At 40.8% G+C, this 18,057-nt stretch overlaps 1 protein-coding gene across 1 annotated transcript; it reads right to left on the reverse strand.

Moving 5' to 3' along the window:
• Positions 1-271: 271 nt before the first annotated feature.
• clcn7 (Cl-/H+ antiporter 7) lies at positions 272-17,784 on the reverse strand. The gene is made up of 25 exons (XM_086288626.1): positions 17,523-17,784; positions 16,295-16,372; positions 12,110-12,175; positions 11,638-11,703; positions 11,364-11,496; positions 11,109-11,218; positions 10,632-10,712; positions 10,483-10,545; positions 10,275-10,358; positions 10,009-10,102; positions 9,073-9,137; positions 8,738-8,854; positions 8,589-8,643; positions 8,031-8,091; positions 6,628-6,769; positions 5,790-5,883; positions 5,537-5,709; positions 5,134-5,185; positions 4,900-5,027; positions 4,165-4,250; positions 3,916-4,048; positions 3,563-3,622; positions 3,301-3,477; positions 1,935-2,015; positions 272-1,796 (listed from the first exon to the last, which is right to left on the reverse strand). The coding sequence occupies exons 1-25, from the start codon at positions 17,634-17,636 to the stop codon at positions 1,710-1,712; spliced, it is 2,400 nt and encodes a 799-aa protein (XP_086144752.1). The 5' UTR covers positions 17,637-17,784; the 3' UTR covers positions 272-1,709.
• Positions 17,785-18,057: the final 273 nt, after the last annotated feature.

Here is an 18,057-nt window from a genome sequence, read left to right on the forward strand (position 1 = left end):
ATTTTGTGCAAACAGTTGACTAGTAATTACTCGTTCATGTCAGGTGGGTGGTAATTACTACAAGTCACTGCAGTGAAAGCACAGATGCCCAACAATGATTATTGGCAGTAATTATTAAATTGTATCTTTTGGGCCAATTAATTGAAGTGAAATAATTTGCGATGGCACACTGGTATACTACTATGGCACAGTAGTTGAAAACCACCGGTCTATGGAGCTTGAAAAGAAAAGTGCCTGGACTCATTCTTAAATGTACAAAAGAGTTGTATGATAATAGTTAAAACTTTATTCATTCACAAAAAGGTTTATCCATAAAATAGAGCAACATTTGCATGTTTACATCTGGAAGGGTAAAAACAATAAAAGCCCAAAGAAATCGACAACACTGCTGACTGAAGTGTTAGAAATACAAACAGACACGATTACAATCAATAAGAAAAATGTGTTGTCAGGGTAGCAAAGAAGATATGTGGCACACTATTGTTTACATTCATACAGAGCTCCAATAGGGACACTCGTGGGAAGTCTTCAGTAGCAGGTCAAAGTGCAAACCTTCAGAGGTGGAAAAAGTACCTTTGAGTACCAATCTAAGTAGTACAATAAATAACAGCAGTCTTTCAGTGCAAAACTACACAAACACAGATATCATTGCAAACCTTCAGTGGTCGGTAGCTGTGCTTTAAACCAGCTCTTGAACACGACAACTCACAATCAGATTTTCTAAGCAAAACACTTCAAAGTATCCTGTAGCGCAGCCGCAGGAATATAAAATCTGAAGCACACAATCTGAAGCAAGTTACCATCCTGTACACCTGCATTTCCACAGCATCCAGCTACACAACCTCATGAAGGAACTAACATTTAACAGTTTATGAAAGTAGGGAGGCAGAATGGGACTAACAACAGTAGAAATGCACTAAGAAAATCCTTTGGGAGCTGATGGTTGGGGAGTGGGTTCTCAGGGGTGATCCGATGGGTTCCACGGATCCTTGACTGGATTAAAAACTTGGAAGTTTGGAGGCTGGGTCAACACCTCGGGTTATTTATCATGCTGCTCATGAGTATTTTTTCCATGTAGTCTGTTACAATGAGGGAGCATGCTCAGTCTGCAACAGTGTTTCCCAGCACAACGCTGCTGAGATGAGTGATTCACTTCATCCGTCACTGGTTTAAATGCTGTGGCTAACAATGCAAAATATTTTCCAAGTTAACAAAAATTAAACAGATTTGTTTAGAATATAAGCAAATTGATTTTCATTCTAACTGATCCAGTCCAACTTTATTTGGGGCCATTGACGTGCGTGTGTGTGTGTGTGTGTGTGTGTGTGTGTGTGTGTGTGTGTGTGTGTGTGTGTGTGTGTGTGTGTGTGTGTAAAACTCTGTAAAAGTGTGTGAAAAACAACTAAACAACCAAAACGATTAAGAATAAAAGACAAGAAAGTCAAGCATCATTTGTTGCCTCAGCGCAAAAATCTGGTGAATTATTAAATAAAATACAGTTCCTGGAATTATCCTGGAAAAACTATTAATTTGAATCCTTTAGAAGAAAATGCCGTCACTCAGCGTTAACAGAGGGGTGGATGTTTTTTAGAATTATTCAAAAAAGAGATCTTTGGCCCTTGAAGGCGTCCTTCTGGGCTGCCAAACGGATGGTCAACAGCTTCTGAGGCAACATGTGGTCAGTCTATGGGTGTGTGTATGTGGGCACACTATGTCTGGGCAAGCTGCAGCTCCTCCAGCCCATGTTTGCCCAGATGATATCTGGCCAAGTCCTTCCTTGTCACCAGTCCAATCACCTGCAGGAGGTGACAAACCAAAGAAAAAAAAAAAAAAACTAATCAGGACAATCATCATGGCAAAATAAATGTGAAGTATGTGGGGAAATACAACCAAACAAAAATCCTTTACACTGAAACATAAACACACCGTCTTACCCTGTTCACATCATCTGCCACCACCAGGTGTCTCAGTCCCAGGGCTCTGAACAGCTTAAACACACGGGGGAGTGATGTATCCTGCAGACAGAACGATTTGTTAAAGTTTGACTCAGGGCTGCTCAATTAATCGAATTTTAATCGAAATTACGATCTGGGCTTTCAACGATCATTAAAAATGACTGAGCCGATTATTAGCACCTCCCTCGTGCTTTACTCTCGCGCTGCTCCGTGTGGCAAATCGAGCGCACCTCTCGTTTCGAACACGCGTCGCAACAATTAAGAGGACCCGAGGGAAGCTCGGAAAGCTAAGCAGAAGTTATTTGGAGAGGAGAAGTTATTTTTGCATCCCAGCCACAAGTGCCTAATCAGAAATAGTCTTCAGCACTGGTGGAAATGTTGTCAAGTGCCTGCGTGCATCCCTGAAGCCTGATCATGTCAATAAGCTGGCGTTTTTGGCTAAAAACCTTTGAGAGGTTGCAGGAACCATGTTTTGTTGAGCCGTTTTGAGATTGTATGGGACTACTAGTTTTTATTTATTTCTTATAAAAGTTACTACTTTTAGTAAGTTAGTGTCCCTATTTTAAATTTGGTTCAATTTCTTATTTATGTACTTTATCTTTTAGCTATATCTGTTCTTAGTAACTTTGTTCTTATATTCCCTTTTATTGTTGTATAATTAGTGCCCTTAACCTAATGACATATGTGGTACTTTGTTAATAGTCTTTTATTTATTGTCTTAATTTTCCTGTTTTTATTGTAAAGCACTTTGGTGTACCACTGGTCTTTTAAATGTGCTATACAAATAAAGTTGTATTGTACTTTCAATGTTTTATTTTATTTGTGTTCAAGCAGCAACTTTAGTTGACATACCTCAGTGTCAGTTTGATACAATTGTGCATTGTGTGGCTACACAGCTTGCCTTGATGTTTGGTTATTTGTATGCATAAATATTATGCAGTATTTTGAAGTTCACTAAACATAGATGTTTACATTTTTCATTTATTTTTTATATTGCAAACATTTGCACCGTTATCAGTATTTGCACACTATTTTATATTATTTGTTTTGACAATCTTTAAAGCCATTATTCAATACATTGTTATTGTTAAATAAATATCGTCAAATAATCGAGATCTCAATTTCAGTGAAAATAATCGTGATGATCATTTTTGCCATAATCGAGCAGCCCTAGTTTGACTTCATTCAAACAAAACATCAAAAACCATCCTGAAAAGCATTTTAATGAAAGAATGAAAAGAAAACTGTAAACCCACAAATTTAACATTTTGCAGCAGCAGTCTCAACTTACAAGTCTAATCAAATTTGTTGGTGCTTGCACAACTGCAGTTACTGCATCTGTTACCTGTGGTACAGTGTAAGGTGTTGGATTCATAAACTCAGTGAGGTCCATCATGCATTCTCTCTCGTCCTGGGAGACATGGATGCTTTGGATTGGGGGAAAGCGGGGGTAGGCGTCCCTGAAGTCTTTCAGCTGGAGCTTCCTCTGAGACAGCCGGGACCGGGCCAACTCCACAAACACCTGGCAGGAAAGAAGATGGTGCAAACTGGCCTAACTGCAATCAGGTTTTACAGGCTCTCGTATCAGATCTCAGATCAGCTGTTACCTTGTGTTTGAGAAGAACAATCAGCTGAGAGCGCAGGATGAGACCGCAGAGTTTTGCTGGCTGAGTGAAGAGGAAGGTGTTAATAATCTCTTACACTGCAGGGCAACATGTCTCACATTTTTCTCCTGCGTCAACTCCAATCTGCTCTTAAAGTAGCTTATGTACTTTGCTAAAGTGGTGCCAAAAATTGACACAAAGAGACACAAAAACAACGCTTTCCACGGATTTGACTACAAACACCTTAACACGACCTTTTGTTAAGAAACAAAACCAACTACTTAGCAGCGAGCAACCCTTTAACACCTCAAACACAAACTTTCAACAGAAAAACAAACAAACATTCAAACAGTTACCTCATCACTATCCAAAACCTGCACGACAACAGGGAAGCCATTGTGATTTGTTGATGTGTTGCTAAGGACGTCCACGATTGTTCCCACCTTCTCTATCCTGTTGAAGCAGGTGACTGGAGAACTCATCACCTCTCTGGACAGCGAGGAGGACAATGGTGATAAGAAGGTAAACAACAAGAGTGTAAGTACTGATTATAAAATAAAAGAAACAGTGAGAAAAACAAACACAAGTTCATCCATCCATCCTACCTGGCAGTCAGCCAGTGGGAGGTGGCAGGAGCCTCCCAGTGCAGGAAGGGAACACTCTGCAACTTGATGTGAATGTCGTATAAACCCTAAAGCAGGAAAATAAGAGTGGTTAGAGATGCTGTCTGTGCCTTACTTTCCTATCATAAACTGTACACAGTAGATCCAACTGCAATTTCACCAGCAAGGACAACATCCTCAATTCAATCCGCAAGGTTTCTTGAAAGGTTACAGTGGTTGGATTCTACTCTCTAAGCCTGAGACTGAGGTTTTGTGGAAGGCCTCAGTGAGGACTTCCAGGCCGACCAAACCCCCGGGTACAAATGAGTCGTGTAAGAACTGAGAAAAGCGGGGGGAGGGTTGGGCACGAAAATGAGAACAAAAAGCCTACAGTGCAGGAAGCCAATGTATAGGTATGGAACCAGAAGGTAAGTGTCTGAGGCGTGGTCGTGACGTTCAGATAAATCTCCAATTATTCCAGCAGGTTAGGACAAAGTGTCTGCTGTCAGACAAACAAAAGCTTTATTTTTTATCTCCTCTCAACAGAAAAGGAAAATATAGGTTTACAAAAGACTAATGTATTAAATGAAATTGAAATTTACGCTAAATGCATTTACTAAGCACTTGCATTCAGATAAAATACAGTAGCATTTATTATGCTGGGATCTGATCACCCTACACTGGACTAACTTCAGCAGTGTGGAGTGAGGAGTAGGTTGTGTCTGTGACTTCACTCACCTCCTGAAAGTAGTCTCCCACTATTTTGGCAATCATGAGAACGAGCATTATGGGAAGGCCGTATGTGACGTTTCCAGTTGCCTCCACCATGATGACAGTCAAACTGAGAGTCATTCTTACAATGCCACCTGCAGAGAGGAGGAAGTATGCAGCACATTGTAGAACAAATTTAAATATTTACAACAATATACATAAAATTACAAAAAATTTTTTTTTAAAGTGACAGTTACTCACCTAACTGTGCTGCAGCTCCAATCAAAGCATATTTACCAGGATCAGCCCAAATCTATGAAAATACATGGAGCAAAGTCTTTAACACATGTTAATTGGCATATTAGCTTAATGTAACAATAATCTAGACAAATTAATAAAAATATGCATTTAACATGTTTCAGATAACACCTATTTCCCTATCCCATATTTTTAATAACACAATAATGCTAGCAAGTTTAGTAGGAAGGTTTGTGAAGTAATTAAAAGTTCTCTTTTTTTTTTTTAAATAAAGACTATTTTCTTCCACTGCTTTGCTAATACTGTCCATGATACCGGTCATGTTAACTTGTTGGGTCAGCTCCATTAAATTTAGCTAGTTTTCAAAATGGGAACTAAAACAAATGTCACTGTGAGGAGCACCAACCGGGCTAGTGGGAGTGAAAGAGGCAAGCAGTATCCCACACAGCCTCCCCCAAGCTGCTCCTATTAGAAGAGACGGGATGAAGACACCAGCAGACACTGCCAGGCCGTATGTCCAACACGCCAGGAAGAAATAGGTCAGAGTAAACAAACCCAGTGTCATAGGGTTGTAACTTCCTTTAAAACACAAACAAAGAAAGTAATTAGTGAGAGTATAATGGTTTAAACAAAGTCACTACAATAGTGCACCATCTTACCCGGCTGATAGTGGAAGAGACTACGAACGCTTCTCTCAGGAGTGTTAAAAAATGCTGTAGCCATGGAATTATACTCGCCATCTGCACAAAACAACTAAACAGAGACAGAAAAATGATGCATGGCACAAAATACTCAAGAGCCACAAAATGAAGGGCTTAAGACAGAAACAGAAAAACTGCTTATCACGTCTGATTTTATTAGGAATCGGATGCCCACAGTGCCTAAATACAAACATGATGTCACAATTTTGCTACCCAATCAGAAGTGAAAAAAAAAAAATCTATAAAAGCATAAACTATTATAACATTTAAATCTGGTATTGCTTCCATCATCTGAGCTTCTAATCTACAGCTAGTCTCAGTCACAGTGCACTGAACCAAAACTGTTCCCGGACATTCTGTTTTCTAATTAGCAGCAAACATGGGAATGATTGAATATAAAAGAGACATCTGAATGTCTCAACCAATTTTCATGGTAATACATAAATTCTTAAAATGTTGCACTCTATGAGAGAAACATCCTGCATCCCCTTAGATCCCTTTAAAGTACCGTTTTTACGCCATGCTGGTAAACTTTATTGAAATGAAACTTTACTGAGGTTAAAAAGTAGGAAGTGCCAAGGATCATTATGAGCAGGGTCCTCTACAAATCTGCACGTGCTGGTCTTAATTTGCTTTGTCACACATTTCACCATCTCCCCGTCCATCTTAAAACTAATCCTGCCCGGCTCTGCTGTAACACTGTGACCCATATTTAGCGTTATTATGCATCATCATCTAAATCGAAAAAAGCAGCGAGAGAGTGTTTTCAGTCAAGTGGAAACGAATGTGGGTGTACCTGCAGTGAGTACTCCTCATTGCGCTCGGGCCCCAGAGGCTGACAGTCGTTGGAAAAATAAATCATGGTGAATGACACTGCTGCGGTCACAGCAGCCACCAACAAGGCCTCCATCACTTGCAAACATGGGCGATGCACATACCTAACACACAGACACATTAAATTTAGACATTTTCATGTACAACGCCACGCCCTAATCTGCTCTGCGCTAAAATGCTGACACATTGCTGATCTCTCAGTTTGGACTTTCCCAAATAAAAAAAGCAGCTCTTAGTCCAATAAAAACAGGTGAGAGGGAAACAAAGCTTCTTTGACTTTGTGTCTCTTCAGGCCATGTGACTGGAAATGTCGAGTGTAATTACTGCTCAGAAATGTGACAGAAATACAGACTTCCTTAGACTCAGACCAGAGGAGTTATTTTTAGAAACAAGACCGTCCAGCCAGGCAAATATTTTATTTTCAAGTTTATCTTTAAAGAAATATTAAAGATAAACTTTGTTTTGTTTTCAGACTGCTTCAATTAAGTCTTTCTTTTTTTGGTTGTTTTTTTAAAAGGATCCATTAGGCTTATTTGGAGGGTTAAGAGTTGCATATCAAAATTTTCCTCATTTATCTTATACTGGGCCTGTGCAGCACCTCAGTGCACTCACAGCCTCGAAACAAGCCATTAAGCAGTTTTAGCTCCTCACCACAAGTCATCTCTCGTCTTACTGGTTACTCTCGCACACAGAAGGAACAGCAGGTAAGTCGGGTTTCTGCGCTTACAGACAGAGCCGTGTGACTGACGTGACCAAATCGGGCATGCCTCCTCTCTCCCTTTCTCTTAATACAGACTTCCCACCGTGGAAAGAGTATAAAAATTGCAGATATGAAATCAAATCCTCAGACCACCTGTTTCCCCATTTCCTGTCAATTAATATTGTAAATAAACTGACACTCATTTATTAAAAATCTGGTGTCATGACAGTTGGATTTAATGTTTTGATTATGATTGAGAATGAATAAGCATTAGCAAACTACACACAGTGTGTATTATATTAAGATCTGAGTACATTTATATCAGCCAGCTCCAGAGCAGGAAGCCAGGAACACTTCTCAGTACGAGTCGTCTCCCACATTAGTCAGCCTCCCGGTGATCGTACCTGTTCTTATACTGAGGCTATTTTTACACATGTCAATCACAAACTTCCGAGAATCCATTTTAAGTCTTCTCTTAAAAAACCTCATCTCGCACCCCACCCAGTCTGTGTCAACCAACAACATTTTCAAGCTCTCCATGTGATGTTTTTGTTGGCACAATGCACACACATGCTCTTCTTTATTCACAACCTTTGCTGAAATATTTCCTTTCTGAGTTAATGACAGTTTGGTTTGCATTTGCTTGAGTCCTATCTAAACTTTACCTGATCCTGAAGATAGTCAGCCAGTAGTTGAGTGAATTAAAGAGCGCTCCCAACAACCCACCTGCACAGGACAGGAACGGAAACAAATTAATGAAATGAATAAACAGGAGCGATAGTGTAAGTGAAATAGAACAGTGGTATTGTCATCAGTCTGAGAAACATTTAGAAGTGACACCCACTGGGTGCAGGACTGATGATCGATTTGCAATATGCAACTCTCAGGAAAATAAGAAGAAAAGAAAAATATTGATCAAAGAAACTGGAAAGGTTGGATGCAAATGAGTGTGACTGATGAGTTGATGCGGAACTGGCAAAGAATTAGACGATGATTCTCATTCCTATTCAGTGTTTGGGGTCTCTGATTATGCAGTGAACTATTCCCGAGCAGCTCATGTTATGTGTTGGGGGGCACTGTGCTTCTAGGGAAGATTAGTGGCAGGAAATGCCACCTCTAGGCATCATTGGTTTTAGGTTGTAGCTGATAGTGTATACCAAAATGGACCACATGAAGAATTGTGCATATTTGTAGAAATTAAAAACAAAACAAAAAAACTTTACCTAAAGCTCCCATACACATGAACAAAGGAATCTCGTAGTAGTAATAGGCCACACTCTGAAAAGAGACAAAAGTCGGTGCTTTTACATTGACCACAAAAATTAATTAACCTCAAAAAGCACACTGTTTATGTTTAATGTAAGTCTCTTACATCACTTTCAAAGCGTCCAAAGTTAATGAGACCTGGATTGGAAAGGTCTCCTGGTTTGCCATGATAGATACTGAGGAAGAAGTTCAGTGTGAAGGTGGAGATCATGGAGGCAAAGAACTGCAGAGGAGGAGAGCAAGCATTTAGGAGATGTAGGAAATACTAAAACTTATCCACTTGTGTTTTAATCAATCTTTTAGCCAACTTTTTAATTTTGTTGTTTAAGCGACAATGACAGTAAAGATATTCAGTTCAATTTATTAGACTTCTGGATGAAATGCTGTTGATTCAACATATTGTGCTCACTAATAGGGGTTAATGCTCATTTCATGACTTACTATCCTCCATGTGAGCATCTGGTTCCAGAAAGAAGCTCCCTCCTCTAGAGAGAACAAAACTCCGCCTGTCGACCACAGAAAGAGAGTTTAGAAACCAGAATAGCATTACATTTTTATATATTCATTTTGTTTGTTTTTTCCTTCAGACTGAAAAAGTGACTTGGAGAAGTGACAAAACACACTTGTGTGCAGACCAAAACAACCACACAGAGACCCTTCGGAGGAGGTAGTGTCAGTTTGTTTATGGTGTGAACATGATCCAAGCCAACTACCAGGTGTATGTTAAAGTTTGAGCTTAAAAATGTCCCGTTGCCCTGTGTGCTTTGTATTCTCAACACAAGAAGGTGCTATAGATGTGCAAACGTCTGTACGGGTTAACAGCTAGCTGTTAAGTAAACATAAATTACTGGTTTTCTCACACAGCACCTTCTTCTTGTATTTAATTTTTATTAACCCTATTATTATTTTATTAACACATCTGGCAAATGAGTGGACTGAACATTCTCATGTGGTTTCCAGTGACACATTTCAGTTCACTTGGATTTTTCTGTGTGAAAACAAACCAAACCACAGGGTTAATCTACAAATTTTTACTCAGCTGATTCGGACCAGAGTAAACAAACTACAGGTGTGATAACACCCTTAAACTAATCCAGAGTTAGCAAGCGTGATCACAGCAGCACTCTTCACACGATAACCTGATCAACATGCACAAGGCAGCTTTATAATCACAGCAGGCAGTTATCAACAGACTAATAAGAGTATGTCAGAGGGTTTCTGTAGATCCCAGTGCATCAAATTTAAGACTTCTAAAGATCTTATTATGCAAACTATTATTTTTTGTTTGCTTTTAGTGTGGGCATATATAATCATACTGTTGTAGAGCTTAAAGCAGCTAAACTTCACACACAGCAAAAGCAGATTATGTGTTTTTACCAACTGGTGCCCCAAAAGCAGCAGAAACTCCAGCAGCAGCTCCAGCAGAAACAAAGTCCCTCTTTTCTGTGTCTCTCCGGAAGTATTCAAACATCTACACAAACACACATATATTTCATATTATTAACCACTCCTATTGTCAAACACACACAAACTTAGTATATTATGATATATGGAGTTTGTCACAATGTCAATCGATGTGACACACTAAATATATACTGTGACCCACAAGCATGTTAGTGTTCAGGATCTCAACACACGCTTACCTTGAAGTCCCGTTTTAAGGAGGTGCTTCTGCCCTGTGAGACTCCCGCAGCTACAACACCACCAGAGTGAATCATGGGACCTTCCTGACGATCGTGGGCAAACAAGAGGACAGCTTTAAAAGCTTTTTTAAAAATGTGTTTCAAATGTGTTTAGAACACAGTTTGAGTGTATGTTTACAAAAAGATGAAGGATTTTAATATAGTTTACCTTTCCAACAGCAAGACCGCCAGCTACTGAACATATAACGCCAATCACTTTCACCACCAGCGTCTACAAAGAACAACGGGACATAAAGATGTAAAGGTGGATCTAGTGTAGCCATTATTCTAAGTTACTGGTATTTTACGTGGCCGTACCTTGAGCCGTACCACCCTGGGAATCTTGACTCCATTTAGGTAACATTTTATCTGAGGAATACCACTTCCAGCTGCTATTGGCTACAAGAGAAAGAACAGGAAAAGATACATGTGAAGACTCGTGGTACACACAGTGCCTCATCACATGCTAGTAAACCGCACTGTCACAAAAACAGAAACACATTTAGCTTAAATTATCAGTATTTCAAAGAAGGACTCAGACATTGACAGACGTGCTATTACTAACCAAAAATCTTCACTTCCACAACGATTTGAATAGTTTGTAGCTAAGGAATATGTAATAGAGCAACAAAAAAGGGGAAAAAAAGCAAAAGCTTTTATGTCACACTTCTCCAAAACCCATTCTTGCACTTGAGGAATGTTATTATTAAACCACACAAATGGGGAAGAAGTGGTTCCAATTCAAAATTTAGGCTAATCAGAAAAGGTCAAGAATATTTTTGCTTTCTGTCTTACCTCAAAAAACGCAACCATGATGCCCCCCACCAGGACGAAGGCACAGTTGAGAACGGCCCAGAGGATGAGAGAAATAGACAGCCCACCCACCTCTGTAAACTTTTCAATGTCTGTGAAGGCTCAGAGTCAAGGAAGTGTCCTTTTTTTCCTGAAATCACTTGAGTGATTTGGAGAAAAATTAAAGTTCCTTAAGCCTTGCATATTTACGTGGTACTAAAAAATAGGACTAAAAAGCTGTACACGTCTAAAGGATACTCTCTTTAATAACTTGATATTTGTACCCAGCCAGTTTCTCCACCATAATGTCTATAAAACAGGCGATGAGACCCGTTAGAATGCCAATCAGACCGCAGATTACCCAACGACTGATCTCCAGACAGCGGAAACCCTAAAAACACAAGATGAGAAGACAAGAAGTGATGCAGGATAAAGCAGCCAGACACAAGACTCGAGACAGAAAGAAAATAATGGAGTTCATACAGAGCCCAGGCAAACTACCATTTCTGCAAAAGATTCCTGCACCACTCACCATGGGACTCATTCTTCTCTCCTCTTCAAGAAAGAGCTGGTTTTCAATGTTGTCATAATCCAGACTCTACAATGAAACAGACAGATGAATAAATTTCATTTAATCAAATACATCTGTAAAAAAAAACAACACCCACACAAAAGCTCTTCCTGCTAGGTTCAATTGTATAATCTATTTAAAGAAACTGACATCCAAAAATCTGACCAATTTTTGTGTGCATTTTTTAGATGTATATACAAAATTTCAAAGACAATACAAAGCATATCTCCTGAAGTACTGACAGTTCCACTTTGCTTAAGAACATTACAAACAGTTGCATCTTTATAGCTGGCTCAGTCTTTAGTTTCTTCCTTAAGATGGCAAAAAAGGACATTTTCACTTCTTGTGAAAACATCAAAGTAACCAAGTGTAATCCAGCTTATTCAAGACTTATCAGAAACACAGGATTCTGATTGGTTAACAGCAGTTTTACCTCATATTTAAGTGACAGCAGCTTCTCGTTGTGTGGGATCTCTTTCGGTCGGCCCCTAATAGGGTCCTGCAGGGGGCGAGGAAAAAAAAGCATTAACGCATCACCTCTGACCTCAGTTATGTGGCTGGAAACTATTTTACTGCCATTAAAACATTTTACATACAGCAGCAGGGAGTGGAACAATGAATCACAAGCATCAGATGCATTTTTTCTTACTCAGAAGAAAATTAGGGGACAGGTTTGACAATCAAAAGTTTTCTTAACAACTCAATCCCAGCCAGTTTCTCCAGAAAGTCTACATCATAGCTGTAACCACAAACCCCTCTGAAACACTACAGTGTAACCTACGCCATAACCACACATGTACTTCTCTAGAAATGAAGCTACAATAATAATTGTAGCATCAATCATAATCTTAGCATCAATACAAGGAATCACAGATGACAGTAAATTCCTGGTGGATGAATTGCTGATGAATTGTAAAACGCGCAATGGCAGTGCCTTTGTTTTCATATGCACATGGCGGAAAAAGCGTGCCGGCGACAGAGAGTGAGAAGGGCGAAAGCGGATTGTTGAATGAAACGGATGAACCAGAATTGCTTTATAAAAATGCTGCAATTTCAGTGGTGATGAACTGGTTTAGCTTTCGTCCATCAGATACACAACAAAGCACTAATTTTGGTAGAGCATGCTAGCGGACCTTCGTTATTACCGCGTTTTTTGGAAAATACGGCACACTTAAAATCAATTCTTCGATTTTTCTGAAAATCGACAGTGCCCCTTATAATCCCGTGTGCCTTATGTATGAATTCTGGTTGTGTTTACTGACCTCGAAATGATTTTATGTACACGGCGCTCAAAAATCTGTCAAATGTTTTAGTACGACTTTGCTAAGCTACAAACCCGCACCGCTTGATGGATTGTCGGAGCATTACGGCTATCGTAGGCAGGAGCCTCGCGGAGTGATACGTACTGCGCTTCAGCATAGTATTACAGTATTGTGTGTATATAACCTCTTTTTAAGTTTTGTGGATATTATACACGGTTATGCTGAGGATATGTCGGCCAATTTCCACTGGAAATGCCTTTGGAAATGCCGTCAGGCAGCCTTCACACCTCCAACGGCCCCAACAATAGAGGCACTTTGGACACTAATTCCCCCACCTCTCCCCCCTCCATAAAGCCATCACCACCTTCAAACTGTTCACATACAACACCCCCCTCCTCACCCCACACAAAAGAGGATTTCACACCACCTCCTCCCACCACAACTCTTCATATTCATGAAGCAGATGTGAGGAAGCAGTTTAAGAGTCTGAATGCTCGAAAAGCTCCCGGCCCAGACGGTGTGTCTCCTGCCACCCTCAGACACTGTGCAAACGAGCTGGCCCCAGTGTTTTCTGGCATTTTCAACTCCTCACTGCAGGCATGTCATGTGCCTGCCTGCTTCAAGTCCTCTACCATAATCCCTGTCCCCAAGAAACCTAGGATCACTGGACTAAATGACTACAGACCTGTGGCTCTGACATCTGTGGTCATGAAGTCATTTGAGCGCCTAGTTCTCTCCCATCTCAAGACCCTCACGGCCCCCCTCCTGGACCCCCTGCAGTTTGCATACAGAGCCAACAGGTCTGTAGATGACGCCATCAACATGGCCCTACACTTCATCCTGCAGCATCTGGACTCCCCAGGAACCTACGCCAGGATCCTGTTTGTGGACTTCAGCTCTGCCTTCAACACCATCCTTCCAGACCATCTCCGAGGCAAGCTTTCCCAGATGAATGTGCCTGATCCCATCTGCCGGTGGATCACTGACTTCCTGACGGACAGGAAGCAGCATGTGAGGCTGGGAAAGAATGTCTCGGACTCCCGGACCATCAGCACCGGCTCCCCTCAGGGCTGTGTTCTTTCTCCTCTGCTCTTCTCCATGTACACCAACTGCTGCACCTCCACCCACCAGTCTGTCAAGCTAATCAAGTTTGCAGATGACACCACCGTTATTGGGCTCATCTCGGACGGGAATGAGTCCGCCTACAGGAGGGAGGTTGAACGTCTGGTGTCCTGGTGCAGCCACAACAACCTGGTTCTGAATGCCCAGAAGACAGTGGAGATTATTGTGGACTTCAGGAAGCACACAGCCCCACTCCCCCCCATCATCCTGACTGACACCCCCATCACCTCTGTGGACTCATTCCGCTTCCTGGGTACCACCATCACCCAGGACCTGAAGTGGGAGCCCACCATCACCTCCGTCATCAAAAAAGCCCAGCAGAGGATGTACTTCCTGAGGCAGCTGAAGAAATTCAACCTGCCAACACGGACGATGATGCAATTCTACACTGCAATCATCGAGTCCATCCTCACCTCCTCCATCACCGTGTGGTACGCTGGAGCTACTATCAGGGACAAACAGAGACTGCAGCGTGTTGTGCGCTCTGCTGAGAAGGTGATTGGCTGCAGACTCCCATCTCTGCAGGACCTGTACACGTCCAGGACACTGGGGCGTGCAGCTCGGATCTCAGCTGACCCTTCTCACCCTGGACACAGTCTGTTTGACCTGCTCCCCTCAGGCAGGAGGCTCCGGTCCATTCGCACCAGAACCTCTCGCCATAAGAACAGTTTCTTCCCCTCTTCTGTTGGACACATGAACAATAAACGTACGACTGTTCCCACCACTAACACATGACCCTATGCTGTGTTCACTGCATCATTCCATGTTTGGCACTGATCACCACCTGCACTCATGTATATATCTTTCTACGTAGCACTTTTAATTCTTATTCTCATGTATATATCTCATGTATATCTCATGCATATATCTTTCTACGTAGCACTTTTAATTCTTATTCTTACTTTTATTTTTTCATGTCTATTTAAGCGCAATTTATGACAGTATGTTTGCACTGAAGCACCGCAGCAATTTCCTAATGTTGTAAACCTGCTCAACATTTGGCAATAAAACCCTTTCTGATTCTGATTCTGATTCTTTTGGTTAAACTTTCAGCAAGGAATTTGCATTTGCACTGTTAAATTTTTATATAACTTTAATGCACATAAAAAACAGCTGCTCGTTTAATTTGAAAATACCTTGATTTTTTTTTTTTTTTTGCACAAATAAAGTTGTGGAGTTGTAAAGTATCTTGTCTAGTGTCAATTATATCGTCAGTTATATCGTTATCGCAAATTTTCAAATCTATATCGAGATAAATATTTTTGGTCATATCGCCATGCTCTAACCTGGATGATTGAGAACCTACACAGATGGGGTTTTTTTGGATATTCAGTGACCTCCACTGTCACTCCCTTCCCTATTCCAGCCCACTTGTTAGCTAATCAAACTCAGCAAATGCATACATCATCCGCTTCCCGCAGCGAGACGACAGGATCTTGTGAGGCTACACAAGAGCACATCTGCGATGTGTGAAAACCCCTCTCCCTGTCCAAATATAAACACGTAGGCAGACGGACACATTTGCAGCACCATAACTTACGCTTTAGCTTGCCATCCATCTGTGCAGCATGCAACTAAGTAAAGAAATTACTTTCACAGAGCCACAAACAAGCTGGAAATAACATTTTGTTTATCATACTCAAGCAAATCACAAGCCTGAAATCATATTCCAGCCAGTCAGCCAATGAAAACATAACTGAATCAGATGGTTTGTGTGAAGAAGCAGAACAGATGGGACATCCTGTCGTGCTAACAGAGGCTCAAGTATCAGTATGTGGTCCTGTGTGTCAGAGTGTATGTATGAGGATTTCTTGTCCTGGTTTAAGTATCCTAAGCCTGCAAAGAAGTAGTTAAGTAAAATGTAATGAATGAATGTAATGAACATATATTCAAATGCATGGACTTGATCAATTTGCTATTTGCAGTGCCTCACAGTGGAAACCAGCAGACAGTTTCCAATCACGTGCCCCTAGTGAGTCAAGCATCACTGGACTATTCTGGCTGGTGAGCGACTAATTTCTGTGTAGGTTTTCCCAAATCATTCAGAGGGAAGCAGCTCAGATACAAATATGAGCATGTGGCTGAATTGCATTAGTCACAACTGCAGTGATTTGCTGGGGAATGCTGGGAAAGATTATCGTGGTCTAAGAGGCTAAAACAAGAACTGCTAATAAAGGGAAATAGAAGAGAAAAAGACAAAGAGAGAGCGGAGATGTTGGGAGCTCAAACTTTACCTCTTCTGATGTTATATCATCTTCCAAATCCACCGTGCTGAATCTGCCTATCCGAAATACACTGCCTGATCCGGACAGCTAAAGACATCACAGACAACAACATAAATATATGAGTATGGCCATGTGTAGGACTTTTCAGGATGATATGTTACATTGTTAACTGCTGGTATCCATTTAAGAAACTAACACAAGAGTCTTCTCCCCTCTCCTTGGAGACTAAAGTCTATTTTTGGACATCTTTTGATGTTGGACTCATATGAAATTATACATGTTGGGTAAGATTTTTAAGAGTAAGAAGCTCTCTATTGCTCCCTTTATTGAAGAAATATTCGACTTCAAAACAAACAAAAAATCTACAACAGAAAATGCACACAAAAAGCATGTTCTTTTCCATACCTGTACATTTTCTGATGCAAATGAGAAAACATCCATTTTTGGATGCGCATATTTGGAAGGGGATTAACGTGAGACTCTACTTTCATGTTGGCTAATGCCACACAGGCAGAAACGGTAACAGTAAAAAAGGAAGTTGGATTTTCCAGAATATTTCAGTATTACTCTGACAGGCAGACGTCTGCAGGTCTTGTAACTGGATCGTGCTGGGATAATCACACTTCCCAAAGCAGTCACATTACAGTTTACCTGTAGCCCAGGTAATCCAATTTGTCCCAGGATGTTTTCCAGCGTCAAACAGGTTAGGAAATAATGGAAGTAACAGCGAATGACTAGCAATAATCTGATTATTTTCCAGGAGGACTGAAACAAATTATGAGCATCATGTACTTAATTTGAATAGGCCTAATTCTATTACTTTCGCCCTCTAAACCCAGTCACAAACAAAACTTGTGGTTGCATTTACCATCCAGAATTGCAAACCAAAACACACTCTGCATGTTTGGTGGTTTTCTCTTGTTTTGATGTGTACTCGCCGTCTTCGTGAATTCTTGCACACTTCCATCCTCAATTCATTTGACTTTATGCTCAAATGCACTCTGGGTCAAGTCATGTTGCTGCTATATGAGTAACAGTCACCAGACATCAACAACACCTCAGTAAAAACTGTGTGCGCGGCCGTGCATTAAAATGATTAAAAGCATTCATAGCCCATGCAGTATTTATAAACATGAGTCAACATAAGCCTAGGATAGCTAATAAAACATGACACAGCATCTTCTTTGGGAAGCAGCGGAGGTAATAGCTGTTAAGGTAAATTAGCCACCATGCTAACCTGTCTGGAAGGTTTCGGTATCTCAGAGCCGTTGAGTAACGGTGTCCCCTCCCCGGTCAAACCGGAGTCGTCGCCCCGGCTGGACCACGACACTTTCTTGGTGATGTTAGCCATGGTGGCTCCCCGCTAATACGCCGAGCTGTCAATAGTTCGCTTCATTAACTTCAGCCGTCGTTGCCTAACAACTATTATTCTCTCTCAACTCCCCATGATCATTTCTGCAACTCGTGACGCTTTGTAAGGTTCGCGTGCAGGGTCAAAAACAATCCTGGGGCGCGTTGGCTGCTGGGATTTGACGTTTTTCAGTATTTCAGACTCCAGAAAGTTATGGCAAAAAATTATATTATATTATATTATATTATATTATATTATATTATATTATATTATATTATATTATAAACAATAATTAGGTGACTAAAGACTGTATATGCAAGTAAACTGTATTATTTTCATCTGAACTCTAACGCAGCCAGACTTTACCATTTCAGAGGAAATGGGAGTGCCTTTAACTTGTTGCAGCTCCAAAGTTTGTTCC

Source organism: Aulonocara sp. 'chitande type north' Nkhata Bay, linkage group LG4 (genome assembly GCF_057382095.1).
Source record: "Aulonocara sp. 'chitande type north' Nkhata Bay isolate Kocher_YH1m ecotype deep benthic linkage group LG4, A_spYH_male_GT1.1, whole genome shotgun sequence".
NCBI classification, from domain to species: domain Eukaryota; kingdom Metazoa; phylum Chordata; class Actinopteri; order Cichliformes; family Cichlidae; genus Aulonocara; species Aulonocara sp. 'chitande type north' Nkhata Bay.

What these genes read in the sequence shown, in the direction of transcription:
- clcn7 (XM_086288626.1), bottom strand. Translation starts at nt 17,636, where the DNA reads ATGGCTAACATCACCAAGAAAGTGTCGTGGTCCAGCCGGGGCGACGAC. An exon ending in TTGGACGCTTTGAAAGTGAT is followed by an intron (nt 8,644 to 8,737) that starts GTAAGAGACTTA and finishes GTCTCTTTTCAG; the next exon opens with AGTGTGGCCTATTACTACTA. An exon ending in TCTCTTCCACTATCAGCCGG is followed by an intron (nt 5,710 to 5,789) that starts GTAAGATGGTGC and finishes TGTGTTTTAAAG; the next exon opens with GAAGTTACAACCCTATGACA.